Below are 14,284 nucleotides of genomic sequence, written 5' to 3' on the forward strand. Positions count from 1 at the left end.
TAGGCCCCATCTGGAGTGTTGTGTCCAGTGCTGGGCTCCACAGTTCAAGAAAGATGAGGAGCTACTGGAAAGAGTCCAGCGGAGGGCTACAAGGATGAGGAGGGGACTGGAGCATCTCTCGTACAAGGAGAGGCTGAGGGAGCTGGGCTTGTTCAGCCTGGAGAAGAGAAGGCTGAGAGGGGACCTTATCAATGCTTATAAATATCTGCAGGGTGGGGGTCAGGAGGACAGGGCCAGACTCTTTTCAGTGGTGCCCAGCGACAGGACAAGGGGCAATGGGCACAAACTGAAGCAGATGAAGCTCCAGCTGAACACGAGGAAGAACTTCTTCCCTCTGAGGGTGACGGAGCCCTGGCCCAGGCTGCCCAGGGAGGCTGTGGAGTCTCCTCTGGAGATATTCCAGACCCGCCTGGACGTGGTGCTGTGCAGCCTGCTCTGGGTGACCCTGCTTTGGCAGGGGGTTGGACTGGGTGACCCACAGAGGTGCCTGCCAACCCCGACCAGTCTGTGCTTCTGTGATCGTTATTTCCACGTCTCTGGAAATTAAGGGTAACTCAGGTTATATTGGGATGAAACAACCCGATCCCCTTAGTCCCAGATCAACACGCAGCCGGTCTCCCCCACCAACCCCTTGGCAGAAACGCAAAACTCACGTGAGGACGGTGGCAGCACGCCGCCACGGACCCCTTCCCCATCAACTTCCCCATTTCCAGACCAATAAACCCCAAAACAGCGAGCCCGGTGTCCACTGTCCCTGGCCTCCCCAGCCCGCCCGAGCACGGAGCAGCTCCAGCGTGGCCGGACTGAGCTGCGCAGGCACCTGTGTGTCTGCCACACCAGCGAGCCGACGCGGCCGCGAGTGCTGAGCCGCCCTCCCCAAGCGCTTGGCTGCCGGTGCACAGCTCGAGCGTCTCCAGAAACGCCTCATCGCCGCCGAGCTGACCGCGCGCAGCTCCTGCAAGTCGGGAGGTATCGGGTCAGGACGGTGTCATGGAGGAGAGGAAAGCAGAAAAGGCAGAATAATCCGTTCCCATGTGCCCGGCTCCGCCGTTGCGCACGGTTCAGCTCAGCTCGGTGCTGCCCAGCTCACCCCACAGCTCCTGTTCTACCTCCCAGCACAAGGAGAAGTGGAGAGACAGAGCTGCTTTCAGGAAGAGATCAGCGGCTTCCCCTTGGGGCAGGGAATTAATTCCTGCTGGCATCCGGCTGCATCCAAGCACGATGAGAGCTGCTCAGATCCCGAGCGCCGCGGCCTGGGGACGAGCACTGTGAGACGCAGCAGCAGGAGCCGGCGCAGCAGAAGACACACGCGTCAGCGGAGTCCTCGTCACCTTCGGCAGGCTTCGGTTGCACCCCGACGGGATTCTTTACGTGGTGAAAAATTCCAGCGGGCACTCGGCAGCCTTACAGCACTGCAGTCAGCAGCAGCGGCACCGTGCAAAGCTTGCGCTACAGTTTCACCAGCTGCCTGGTTTTACGGTACATTTCCGAGGAGAAGTCAATGTTTGTGTTTTAAAAGAAAAAAAGGCAAGGCCACTGTTTGTTTTGCTGCTGACCCCAGTGGTTTTCATATCAAACCAGCTTTAAGCAGCGCGTATAAAGTTCGGAAAGCTTCTGCAGAATATGGCCAAGGGGTTTGGCTTTTTGGATTCTGAGCAAGAATTTCCAGCGGTACGGCCCGCAGCACCGCAGTCAGAATCACAGAATCACAGAATAGTAGGGGTTGGAAGGGACCTCTGTGGATCACCCAGTCCAACCCCCCTGCCGAAGCAGGGTCACCCAGAGCAGGCTGCACAGGACCTTGTCCAGGCGGGTCTGGAATATCTCCAGAGAAGGAGACTCCACAACCTCCCTGGGCAGCCTGGGCCAGGGCTCCGTCACCCTCAGAGGGAAGAAGTTCTTCCTCATGTTCAGACGGAACTTCCTGTGCCTCAGTTTGTGCCCGTTGCCCCTTGTCCTGTCACTGGGCACCACTGAAAAGAGCTTGGCCCCATCCTCCTGACACCCACCCTGCAGATATTTGTAGGCATTTATAAGGTCCCCTTGCAGCCTTCTCCAGGCTGAACAAGCTCGCATCCGTCCGAGCGTGCTGCAGCCCCGCAGCACCGCTTTTGATGAACGCAACGAGCAGCCGTCCAGTAAACGGGTACGAGTTCAGGCTCTTCCCTGGTCCTGCCCTGTTCTAACATGTCCTCTGCTACAAAACCCTCCACACAGGCGCCAAAACACAGCCTTCAAAAGGAAGAAAAAAAAAAACCAAACCCCAACCCCGAACCCCCACCAGCAAACCCAGGCGGTGCCTCGCCCAGCAGCAGCCTGCCTTCAGGCCGGGGCACGGACCTCCAGCCCTGGAGCCCGAAATCGGAGCCTGCTCTTGTGCCACTGCGCGGGAAAGGCACCGCCCGGCCCCGCGGCGGTCTCGGGCTGGGAGAAAAGAGGCGTGAAGGGAGAGGAACCCAAGGGGAGGACGAGGGACCGCTCTGTGAGCTTCAGTAAAAGGCAGATTCATACTTTTAGGAACCATATCTTCTGTTTCACACGAGCAGAGCGTAGTGGATTATTTAAGCCATTAGCTCAGAATATAAATCATCACTAAAGAGCAAAATAAAGCACATATTTCTGCAACCCACGGCCAACATCTTCCAAGTCAGTGTAACACCGGCATTTATCAGAACCCGAAACAAATTTAGTAATTTCCCCCACCTTAAGGACATAATCTCTAGGTAAACTTTCGCAGCAGGAATTAGGGGAACCATCACAAACAATACCAAAAACAACGCCAATGGAGACGGTATATTTTATTATTACTCTTCCAGATTACATTTCTATTCCTAGAAACAAAAATAGGAACACATCTAAATCTAAAGAATTCCATTACTGTTCAATCCTGGGCCTGGAACTCTGTTAAGCTGGACCATTTTATTACTTTCCTTATACTTTAATGTTTCAAAATAATAAAAAAAAAAAAAGCCAAATAGTCCTAGCTCCAGGCAGATTGCATACTGAACACGGTAGGCTGTTAATCACCACACATCAATTTCCTGATAAAAATCCCTGATTAAGAAGTTTTCCCTCTAAATTAAGTTTATAAAACTCTCTGTCGGTGGCTCAGCCACTCAGTGGCATGGGAACTGCTCCCCGGTTTCTGGCTGCTCGGCTCCCGCCGCCCCGGGCACGCCCCGGAACCGCCAGTCCTTGAGGCGGGAGCCGGCGGTTTTCTCCTTAACGCCTTGTGTCGAGCAGCACGGAACAAGACGCCGTCTGCTTCCGGAAGCCTCAAGAATCAGCTCGTGAAGAAACAGGAAAGGTGGCCGTGTGTAAGAGGAAGAGAAGAGGACGTCTCGGTATTTTACGAGAGTGGATGCTCCAAACTCAGCTGAGCCAGGTCCAGCGAGCACGAAAACCACGCGACCCCACCGTGGGCGCAGGCATCAGAGGGCAAACCGAGCAGCCAAGACGCAGCTCTCCGCTGCAGAAGCTGTCCACGAACACATCAGTCCCGTGAGTCATTTGCTATAAAAAGTTCAGTGTCTCATCTTCAGTGCTTGTTTAGCTATAATTCTGTACATTATATACAAAAAGGCACAAGGACAGCTGCTGGATGCTTCCGATCCTTGTTCTTTTGCAATGCTGAAGAATTTTAAAAACCAGAGTCTGGACTTATAAATAGTGCAGAAAATGCAAATGCTAAGAAGACAATGCCTCCTATGATTGTCACTGAAAAGAAAGAACAAACCAAAAAGAAATTAGATACCGAAAGTTAAATATCTTCCATGACACATTACAGATTTTATTGTTTTTCAAGTCAGGTTATTTGGGAATCAGACATTTAAGACTCATGCTGCCAACAGGGGACTCTGTTTCTAGCCCAGTGTCAGGATGCCCACGCCCCTCATCTAACTGCATCCACAGGAATATATCCCGGTCCTCGGGAGGAAGCTTCGTTTGATTACTTTAGCTAGCGTAAAACCGAGGTCGACGCCTGCTGTTGAATATTTGGCTGCGTGGGGAAAATAAGATACAATATTCTCACGCTGGAGCAAACCATCAGGTAAGAGCGACACGCTAATTGGCATTTTTTGCAGAGTTTAGGTAACTATATTGAAAGAGGCACTACCAGAAGTGTTAGCTGCTTGCAACAGCCACAGTCTGCTAGAGGCGGGGAGAGCGCTCAGGAAAGCACCGCTAACGGGACAGACGGATCTTTAGTCTGAGCTGGTAAGGCTACTCCTGTGGCCAAATATCCACGCCGGGCTTATGAGGAGCATATTAAATCATAGTTAGATCAGCACCTCATCGTCAAGTTCCTTGGCAAACACGCACAACCGAACGCATGTTTCGCTTTTTGCGGTGAAGTTGCTTTTTTACAACCTCTGCAACTCCAGGAAAAAAATAAAAAAACAACTCTGAACGAACATTTCCAGGCAGCAGCTTCACAGGATCCTTCCTGGGAGCAAAAAATCTCACCGCGTCACAGGACTGACAGCTGAAGCAAGCTGCAACCGAACTGAAGGGAAAAAACCAACCCAATGTAACTGTACCGGTCCTTCCTGTTACAGACAGGAGGTACAATCGAAAAACAATTCTGCCACACACAGAGCAGCTGTTAAAGCTTTTACATGGCTGGCGTAACTTGTATGCGTGCTGTTCTCTTGCTCACCTGAAGGTCTGCGCCCAGAACTGCGACAGAATTTCTATTATCCACTGTCAAACAACACATACCGACTGTTCAAAGTACTGCGTTTCCTTCCTCCGCGCTCCTACGAGCCAGCTAACAGGGAAACTAAAGGTGCTTCACCTGCGCCCATCGCTAGAGCTGCACCACCCATTCCCTAAATCAGGGTCGGTGAGCCTTTAAGTGCAATTAAGCATCCTGCAGGGCCGCTCTCCGAGGGGAGCTGACCGTAGGACAGGGCAGGAGGTGGGATGGGAAGCACAGACCCCCAAAAAATTAAAGTTCTGGGGTTTTCCAGAAGTTCTGAGAAACACTGTTGCCAAGCACGCAGTCATTCACACACCAAACATCACCAGCATTAACACATGTTTTGGTTGGAGGGAGTTTTCACTTACCAGTCCTAACAGAAATTTTTTGTGCTATCATTCGCCCTCCAATGACTGCTAAGCCAGTGCACAGGCAGTGTCCCACCGTCCCTCCCACTGCCACACCATAGGGGTCCTGAGGAAAAAAAAACAAAACACAGGAGGGAAACATCAGCACAGCCGGAGACCGAGCAACGCCCTGCCGCGGAGCAGTGCCGCCATTCCCTGGGTGCACGCTGCCAAGCGCGGAGGAGACTCGCCGGCGTTTGCTCCGCTGCCCTTACAGGCCAGCACCAGCGTACGTCAGCTAGCGAGACAGGCTCGAAGCTAAACCTGACTAATACGGGAGCAGACGGCGTGCTTCAGCCAAGAAGCATCTTCAAGTTGTTAAATACAGATCCAGAAACTGCTCTGCTGTACTTAAACAATTAAGCAACCTCTAGAGGGAAGGTGGCAGCTGTTGAGAAACACAGTATGCATCAGCTGGAAGAACACCAGCCTCATTATAAAGAAAAAGTAAATCCATGAACTGCAAATGAGAGAGCTTTCAGCAGCTACAGCACTCCAACTCCTTTGTCCAGCTTCACAAGCTTGTGCTCGACGCTCTCCCCCCAACCACCCAAGGTGGGAAGTATGAAAGAATTTAAGTCCAGGTGATAATAAACTGTTTTCAAAGTTTATTGTCAACGACAGCTTTCACACCACTGCATAACAAGCAGCTACTCAATATGTGAACAAATCCACTATGTAAAGAGGTTTCTCAGATCTGCTTACAAATTACACTGCTAAGGGCAGCACAGGTACTGCACGCCACATAAAACCAAAGGCTTCAGCACTAGGAACTGAAAACCATCTTTTGGTGACCGATAAAGAAGGCAAGGTAGGAGCGTGGCTTTCTGCTGCACAAAGATGAATGAGGGAAAGTGGAGCTGAGTCCCCTGCACATCTCTAAGTGAGACTTTAAGCTCCAAGAGCGAAAAAAGGTGTTGCTGTCACACGAGGAATGCATGAAATCTCTAACAGGCACACAGCAAAACTGCCTCAGAAATGATAGGGTATGAAGAAAAGAGAACGCTGACTGGCCAAAAGAACAAAAACCACAAGCCAGCGAGACAGCGTGGCGACAACGAAGCAGAGCACAGGTAGGCAGCCACCAAGCAGGGCAGGTCGGAAGCAGGGCTGTGCCAGTGGAACACAACTCAACCTCCAGGATCAAGATTCCTGGAAATCCTCGTCTCCCTGCCGTGAGCAGCTACCGGCGCAGCTCTCGCTGGCAGAGGGTGGGTCTCGCCCCCCAGGCCATTCCCTACGGCTGTCCCTGGAAGGTGACAAGCTGCAACGGCTTCCCTCAGCGCGGCCTCTCCAGGAGCAGAAGTGCTCGGACACAGCGGCTGAGGCAAAGCCAGTCTAGCAGGACACCACAGAGCTTCCTTTTGTTGCCTGAACAGATGAACAACTCTTACACACAGTAAACTACTAAGGTGTGAAGTCAAGTTCTTAAGGACTGTGGTCGGCACTGGGTCCACAAAGACAGACCGAACTCATTCCCCTGGGGCAGGCACCGAGACAGCCAAATTATCACCCTTTTTTTTTTCCCTCCAGAGGAGCCCTGTTTGTTTGCAGTGACAGGACGGATGCTGCTCACTTAATGAGCAGTCACACAGTATTCGGTTTGCTTTTCACTGAAAAATGTATGGCCACAGCTGGCTTACCACACTGCTCAAATCTCCATGTAATTGCTCTGCTCATGAGCATTTCTGTAATGCTCCTGCTACGTATCTTAGTACTTCACAGACAAGGATTTATCTGAACATACTATGAAACAAAGGGGTATGAAACAATCCTACAGAGAAAATGAAAAAAGATCCAGATCATAATCATTCACTGATTTTGAAAGCCACAATCAGGATCTCTTCGACTCATTTTCTGTAGCAGTTGTTTCTGTAGCGCGTATACCAACACTTCGTACGTGAAAGGCGCAGCACCCCATGGTCTTTAGCTGCAATGCTCAGCGCTTCGCAAACCAGACCTAATGGGACGCTCAGAAAATGAACACCAGAAGTCAGCACCACCCGTGAGAAGACCTGAGCAACTTGCCCAGCACCGTACAAAAGCTCGGTCAGAGGCAGTAATGATTCCTCATTTCCCAAGGCGGCATGTAATGCCCGAACAGCGAGATCGCCCTCTCGTCCCGCTGTCCCTGCCTCGCTAGCTCCAAGCACCTTCCCCACGCTCTGACGGAGACAGGAGGTTCCGACAGGTTACGGCCTCCTTCGTGACACAGCCCCGATTTATCCCTGCGGAAGGTCTGGAAGTGCACAGGAAGAAGCACGAGCCCTGGGGCAAAAACGTAAATTATCTCAATGCATGAAAGAGCACAGGCAAGCCACTTAGGTTTATTAAAAGGCTGACTATAAGCCTTAATTTTCCTTTAAATATAATAGCTATATGCATTCCAATCATCACGCTGAGACACACCGGAAGGCTGTGCTGCCATTCAGCGTGACCTGGACAGGCTGGAAAGCTGGGCAGAGAGGAACCTGATGAGGTTCGACAAGGGCAAGTGCAGGGTCCTGCACCTGGGGAGGAACAACCCCATGCACCAGTACAGGCTTGGGACGGACCTGCTGGAGAGCAGCTCTGCGGAGAGGGACCTGGGTGTCCTGGTGGATGACAGGGTGACCATGAGCCAGCAGTGTGCCCTGGCTGCCAAGAAGGCCAATAGAATCCTCGGGTGCATCAAGAAGAGTGTGGCCAGCAGGACGAGGGAGGTTCTCCTTCCCCTCTACACTGCCCTGGTGAGGCCTCATCTGGAGTGCTGTGTCCAGTTCTGGGCTCCCCAGTTCAAGAAAGATGAAGAGCTACTGGAGAGAGTGCAGCAGAGGGCTACGAGGATGATGAGGGGACTGGAACATCTCCCCTACGAGGAGAGGCTGAGGGAGCTGGGCTTGTTCAGCCTGGAGAAGAGAAGGCTGAGAGGGGACCTAATAAATGCTTATAAATATCTGCAGGGTGGGTGTCAGGAGGATGGGGCCAAGCTCTTTTCAGTGGTACCCAGCGACAGGACAAAGGGCAACGGGCACAAACTGAAGCACAGGAAGCTCCAGCTGAACACGAGGAAGAACTTCTTCCCTCTGAGGATGACAGAGCCCTGGCCCAGGCTGCCCAGGGAGGCTGTGGAGTCTCCTTCTCTGGAGATATTCAAGACCCGCCTGGACAAGGTCCTGTGCAGCCTGCTGTAGGTGACCCTGCTTCAGCAGCAGGGTTGGACTAGATGACCCACAGAGGTCCCTTCCAACCCCTACTATTCTGTGATTCTGTGATTACTTACTGCATAGCAGTTTAGAGTTTGGTTTAGTGCTATATATGGCACCCTATTCGCTCAGATTTTTAAAAAGAGGTATCTTTTTAACAGATTTAAGTTTGCTGAGATGAAGGTCTCTTTTTAAAGCTACTGTGTTATAACTGTATGACCACACAGATCAAAGAAACTTCCATTCTGTAGCATCTCTCAACGCTGTAACAAACAGCAATTGTATTCAGCTGCATGATATAAACCAACTATTTCCAGAAATGCCTGTGCAGTCCCAATCACGTAACAATAGTTTTAATACTAAAGCTTCAGTGCATTTATTTTGAGATCCCGGCACAGCTGTAACGCCAACGAAGGCACAGCAAGGCAGCAGGTGAGAACCTGATACCCCCTGCGAGAGCGTTCTGTCTCTCAGGCGTCCCTGTGACAACCCAAAGAGGGCAAAAGAACAGTCGACGTTTTGCAACACTCACCTCTCTGGCGGCCAAGACTATGGTTGTTAATTGGGAACGATCACCCCATTCTGCTAAAAACGTTAAAGTAAAAGCTTGAATGAAGATCGGAGAAATAAAATGCAGCCATTTCTTCTGAGGTATAGTGGTGCCTGGCCCTGACTCCACGTCTCCTGGCCCATTTAACAGTTTAGTTCTCTGAAGCTGTGGAGGACAAGGGAAAAAACACAACCAACCATAAGATTAGAAATGTCATGCAAACAACCCAAATGAAATACTTAAACTGTAAAGCTAGCCACTTGGTATCTGGAATGTTATCAGCCACTGACTGCTGCATTATCCATGTATTATTTATATTAGACACCATTTAAAAAAACTAGCTACATATACACACACACACATATATCTGTAACCACCTCCAACCTCCAGTTATTGTCCACCTTGCACTGCTCGCACTCACGCAGCAGTTCCAGCACGAATGACGCCTGGTTTCTAACAACAGATTTCTTCCTATTTTTAAAGCAGGGATCCCCCTCTGCCCACGTGGTGGCTCTCAAATTAGGATTTGAGAAAATTAATGGAAAAGAAAAAAAATCTTAAAACAAAGAATATTAATACATACTATTCCTTAGAAGGATAACAGTATATTTAGAAAGTTGTTGTAACAGAGACCTTTGCTGCAACACTACAAACCTCAGCATTCTGCCTGTCCATAAAGAGAAATAAAAAGCAGAGGCAAGACTAAACTGCTGATGGTCTCTCTGGTAGTAATGCATTAAAAAAAAAAAATAAAAAGAAAGGAACTCTATGGAGAAAGTCCCTTCCCTCCTGAGAAGCCAGGCTTGCCACAGAACTGGAATGGCCTGTTGAAATGGCCTCCAGGGGCCACTTCTGTCCCATTTACCGCACGTTTTCTGGGTCAGATTACAGACACAGCTGAACACCCCAAACATGACAGTGCCGTTCCGCAGCTTCATGGCTGTAACTATTTCGTCAGCCGTAATTCACAGAAACTTTATGACTTACTTCCTCATCTTTTTTTTTAATTTCTGCTTGAACTTCCTCCAGCTCTTCCTGACCCTCATCTGGACTCATTTTCAAACCTTCCCGAAGCATTCGGATGCCAAAAATTGCAAACAGTGCTGTTGACACATAGTATGTGTATACACGAGGAATAACTGTGGTGGCATAGCCAAACAAAACTGAAAAGAAAACAAAACAAATGTGTCATTTGAAAAAATAAGCACGAGGAGGATCATAATTGTTTTTCCCATAGCTAAGAAATGCTCACTAGCAAAGTCTGCGATTCAAATATCCACTGATAAATAAATGTTGCATCTTTTGTTATTTTTATATAATTTTCTTTTTTTTCTCTTCCCCCCCCCCCAAGATAACAGTGCTCTAGAAACTCCGACCATTACTGGCCATACCAGAGACTGAAGTGCATTAACACACAGACAAGGCACACCGGGCAAAGCTGATGTGCTGCTGTTCCCAAGAGCCAGGCCAAGCAACATTATCTTTCCCATCAAGGACTATGCAAGTCCTGGCTTTCTCCGAGCACGCCACAAAATTATCATCTGTAACCACGTTGGATTAGTCACGGTGTATACCAGTTAAGTGAATTCTTCTGTCAGACTACATATTGGGTAACATCTCTTTCCAATGATTTCATTTATCAGATAAAATTAGAAGATGATTTTGTTCAAGTTCAATCTCCTAGACATACCCAAAAATCATCCAGCTGCATGAATACACATCTGCCTTCTTTTGCCAAGTGCAAACACCTGCACATTAGTACTCCCTTCTCTCCCACACTCCCCACAAACACACAACATGACCAACTTTGATCTTCCTTTAATTTAAAAGCACGGATGCCACTCAAAGACCAAAAAGCTACCTCCACAGTGCATCTACTTCTATGGGTATCGAAGGCCATCAAACTAAGCCAAAACTAGTTCTCAAAGAACAAGAAATATTTATTCATGACAAAGTACGTGCTTATAGGCCTTTCTAAATGAGAGGAAGTTAAAGCTCCACACCTAACGTTCAAGGCTGCTTGGACCCTGCACTCACAACTGTCTCTTGTTTCACTCCATGTGCAGTTAGCTAAAAGGAAGTATATGTGTTTTCATGAACACACTTTCTTAGTGGAAAAATGCACTCAGAAGTTACTACATGATATGGAAATCAATAAGCACTGCCACTACCAAAAGCAAGACTATGAGATCAAAATTGACGAGGCTGTACTGTTAGTAAAAACACCTTAAGTAGTATTTACTTCAAGCCAGTGAGCTTAGGCAAGCACATTTGCATGAAATCAAGGTGGGCAAAAACCCCAGGAGTTTCCAGACACACCTTGTATAAAATAAGAGAAGCGGAGAGAGGGAAGAAGGAGACAAGAAAAAAACGAAAAGAAAAAAGGCTCCTTTATGAAAAGAAAGAAATAGCTGGGAACCTCTAAACTGGGGATAAAGCAGAAAAGGAAGCTTTTACAAAAAAGCATCAAGAAAGATCTGAAGAAAGACTCCAAATAGAAAACGGGAGAGCTGTAAGGGGCAGCAGCAAAGAGCCTGCAAGATACACATACTAGTGCATCACCTGCAGAACTAAGTAACGTGAAACCAAGCAAGCAGCGCCGAAGTGGAAGCAGCGTCAAAGCCCTGTATTAGGTGAGTAACAGAAGAAACTCATACAAGGCTATCATTACACACAGCGCAAAGGGAAACTGCTCCAAGACTGCAGTAATAATTGCAGCAAGATGTATAGCAATACCTACAAGTTCAAAAACCATTCACAGAAACACTTGCCGAGAAGCCTGAGGCCAGTTAACTGGCCGCCTCCAGCGCACATAAACCGATGAACAATTATTTCCGGAATGGGCATGGTTAGAAATTAGCGCACATTCAACCAAATTTATGCTGCGTGTGATCTACCTGAAGGCTGCTCCATCTGACGATGATGGCTGCGTAAGCGCCCACAGCTACAGGTTCCTCAAGTGCCACCTCACTCCCCACCCCAGCTCTTGGCTCTGCCAGGACCACCCATCCCAAAGGACGACGGCAGAACGCCGGCTCCCGCTTGCGCAGCTCCCAGCACAATCCAAACAGCTCCACATACAGGGACACAAGTCAGACGAGGGAAATTTGTTATCATATTAAGAATCCTTCGCCTTAGGAGGAGAAACAGAAGTCACTCCTACTTTCCCTTTAGGCACACTAATTTACCAGGAGCTAAAAATAAAAAGGAAGCCAGTGACCCAAAAAAGCAAAACGCTTCGGTTCCCAATCCCATTCCTCTTCCTTAAATTGATATCGAGGTCTTGGGAGCGCAAGCACCTCGTTAGAGGTAAGAGCCTAGAGACTCAATCTGAGCCATGGTCCCCAGGAAAACCTTCCCACTCTCCTCAGGACAGAAAACTGCACATACCCACTACCTCTGTTTTAATTTCAGTTAAGAAATTGATAAACACAGACCCAGCACATTCCAAGAGACGAAACGAAAAGAGCACTAACCTGATAAACACGTCATCAGTCCCAAGGCAAGCATAGCACCAGCCAGTACAGTCAAACGGTTGTACCGCATTGCCATGATGGCTGCAATGAAGAAGGTCTTGTCCCCCAGTTCTGACACGATGATGACCGATATAGCAGCCACAAACGCATGAATAAAGCCCAAATTAGTCTTGTCAGCCGACTCATCATTGACGAGGTGAACTGGAGCAGCCGGCGAGGAGCCCTTCTGTAAGAAGGGGACAAAACAACAACAAAAAACCCACCAGTTAATTAGGCTTGAACAGTCCGTTCGCAGAAGCACCGCGCCTGGTCTTTCTCCTGTCACATCCCACTGCGTAGCATGACATTTTAAGTACGCGCCTCTCACGCAGCATTAACGATCATTAACCAGTTGCTGGCTGCCACCTACCTCAAATTGCTAGTTAGGCACTTAGCAAGAAGCTCAGGTCGTGCACCGATTACTAAAGCAGCGCTTCACCGTGCACGCCATTACCAGCAGGTAAGAACCACTAGTACAACAAAACATGGGGAAAGCTGCTTTAGTTCAGCTCTAATATCACTACCTTTACAATCCTTGGCTATTTACTTTATGACCTTGACCAAACAAGCAATTTTCTGATATAAATATTAAGAATTAAGCTCTTCAAACTAAAAGAAGAACTATCCTGGGCGACTAGGATAGCTTCGGAGAAATACAAAGTCCTTTCAAAAATGGTCAGAATCGCTTTCTTCCCTTGCGGAACCCTTTCATCTCTGCCACGTTGAGATTTTGCACAAGTTTTTATCAGCTTTTTTTTTTTTTTGTACGCGCTCTGCGTTGGCTGAAACCTCGCCTCAAGACTTTCCAGCGGTCAAACCGGAGCAGCACACTCCAGACCTCGCTTACTCACCGGCGTGTTTACTTTCACGTAGATTAAGGTATCGACAGGCAAAAGCCAGACATAAAATGAGGAAGTCGAGGTTCACGTGCTTGACCCAAGACGGCCAAGGCTTGTCTGAGCACACCTACCCGCAGAGACAGACGGCGACGTGTTTCAGCGACAGCTTCCCAGAATTCCACTCCCAGCAGCGCTGCAAGTTTCGAGTTTTGATATTTTAAAGCTTCTGTGCTCTGTGTGACAGACGGCGACCTCCCAGAGCTCCTTCACCTTGAGCAACGCCGTAAATTTGGGGGTTCGGGATTTAAGACGTGGCACGCCTCCCGCGCTACATCAAGCCATACGCTTGGTAATTTTTTCCATCCCTCTGCGTGATCACCCGGCGCTAGGATACCATAACCACGAACGCCATTTAAAAAGTATTAAATCTTAAATATCGGAAGGCGGGGGGGGGGGAAGTGAGGTTTCTGAGCGGCAGCAGAGCCTGCCTTCATCTCCTTCTGTGAGGGAGAGCTGCAGAGGTCCGCTCAGCCCCTCTGTATACAAGAAAGCGGGGTATACAGATATTTATTTTAAGCCTTCGCCTGTTTTTCACGTCGGACCTACGCTCTGCCCTCTCAGAAAGGGAACTCAGCGGCCCGGTGGCCTCTACGAAGCGAGGAGCCCTGCCCGCCGGGCCCCTCCCGCCGCCCGGGAGCCGCCTCGCCTGAGGGAATCGGCGGGAAACCGCGCAGGCAGCCGGCGCGGCCCGGCCCCGCCTCGCCTCACCTCAGCCCGCGCTTCGGCTCCCTGCGCGGCCGGCGGCGGCGGCGGCTCCTTCTTCCTGCCGGTCTCCTCCTCCGGAGCGGCCCGCAAACCCGCCGGGGCCGCCAGCAGCAGCAGCGAAGCCGCCAGCAGCAGCGCGGCGGCCCGGGGGAGCGGCGGGGACGGCGGCGGCGAACCCATGTCGGCCGAGCGCCTCAGCCGCGCGGCCCCCGCCAGCCTCCCCCTCCGCGGCTTCCTGCGGCGGCCGGGCCCTGGCGGGGGGCGGGGCCGCCCCGCGCCGATTGGCTGCCGGCGCCTCTGAGGGGGGGAACGCCCCGCCCA

General features: G+C 50.0%; 1 protein-coding gene across 1 annotated transcript; it reads right to left on the minus strand.

The window, feature by feature from the left end:
- Window positions 1-2,783: 2,783 nt before the first annotated feature.
- TMEM165 (transmembrane protein 165) lies at window positions 2,784-14,172 on the minus strand. Its single transcript, XM_075420150.1, has 6 exons — window positions 13,967-14,172; window positions 12,321-12,546; window positions 9,832-10,007; window positions 8,827-9,009; window positions 5,071-5,176; window positions 2,784-3,717 (listed from the first exon to the last, which is right to left on the minus strand). Exons 1-6 carry the CDS (start codon window positions 14,141-14,143, stop codon window positions 3,641-3,643), a joined length of 945 nt encoding a protein of 314 aa, XP_075276265.1. The 5' UTR covers window positions 14,144-14,172; the 3' UTR covers window positions 2,784-3,640.
- Window positions 14,173-14,284: the final 112 nt, after the last annotated feature.

This window comes from Opisthocomus hoazin, chromosome 5 (assembly GCF_030867145.1).
Source record: "Opisthocomus hoazin isolate bOpiHoa1 chromosome 5, bOpiHoa1.hap1, whole genome shotgun sequence".
Classification (NCBI taxonomy): Eukaryota; Metazoa; Chordata; class Aves; order Opisthocomiformes; family Opisthocomidae; genus Opisthocomus; species Opisthocomus hoazin.

Excerpts from the sequence above, each read along its gene's own strand:
- TMEM165 (XM_075420150.1), bottom strand. The coding sequence starts at position 14,143 with ATGGGTTCGCCGCCGCCGTCCCCGCCGCTCCCCCGGGCCGCCGCGCTG. Across the intron at positions 12,547-13,966 it reads GAGCCGAAGCGCGGGCTGAG|AAGGGCTCCTCGCCGGCTGC; the intron begins GTGAGGCGAGGC and ends CCCTTCTTACAG. Across the intron at positions 9,010-9,831 it reads TTAAAAAAAAAGATGAGGAA|CTTCAGAGAACTAAACTGTT; the intron begins GTAAGTCATAAA and ends TGTCCTCCACAG.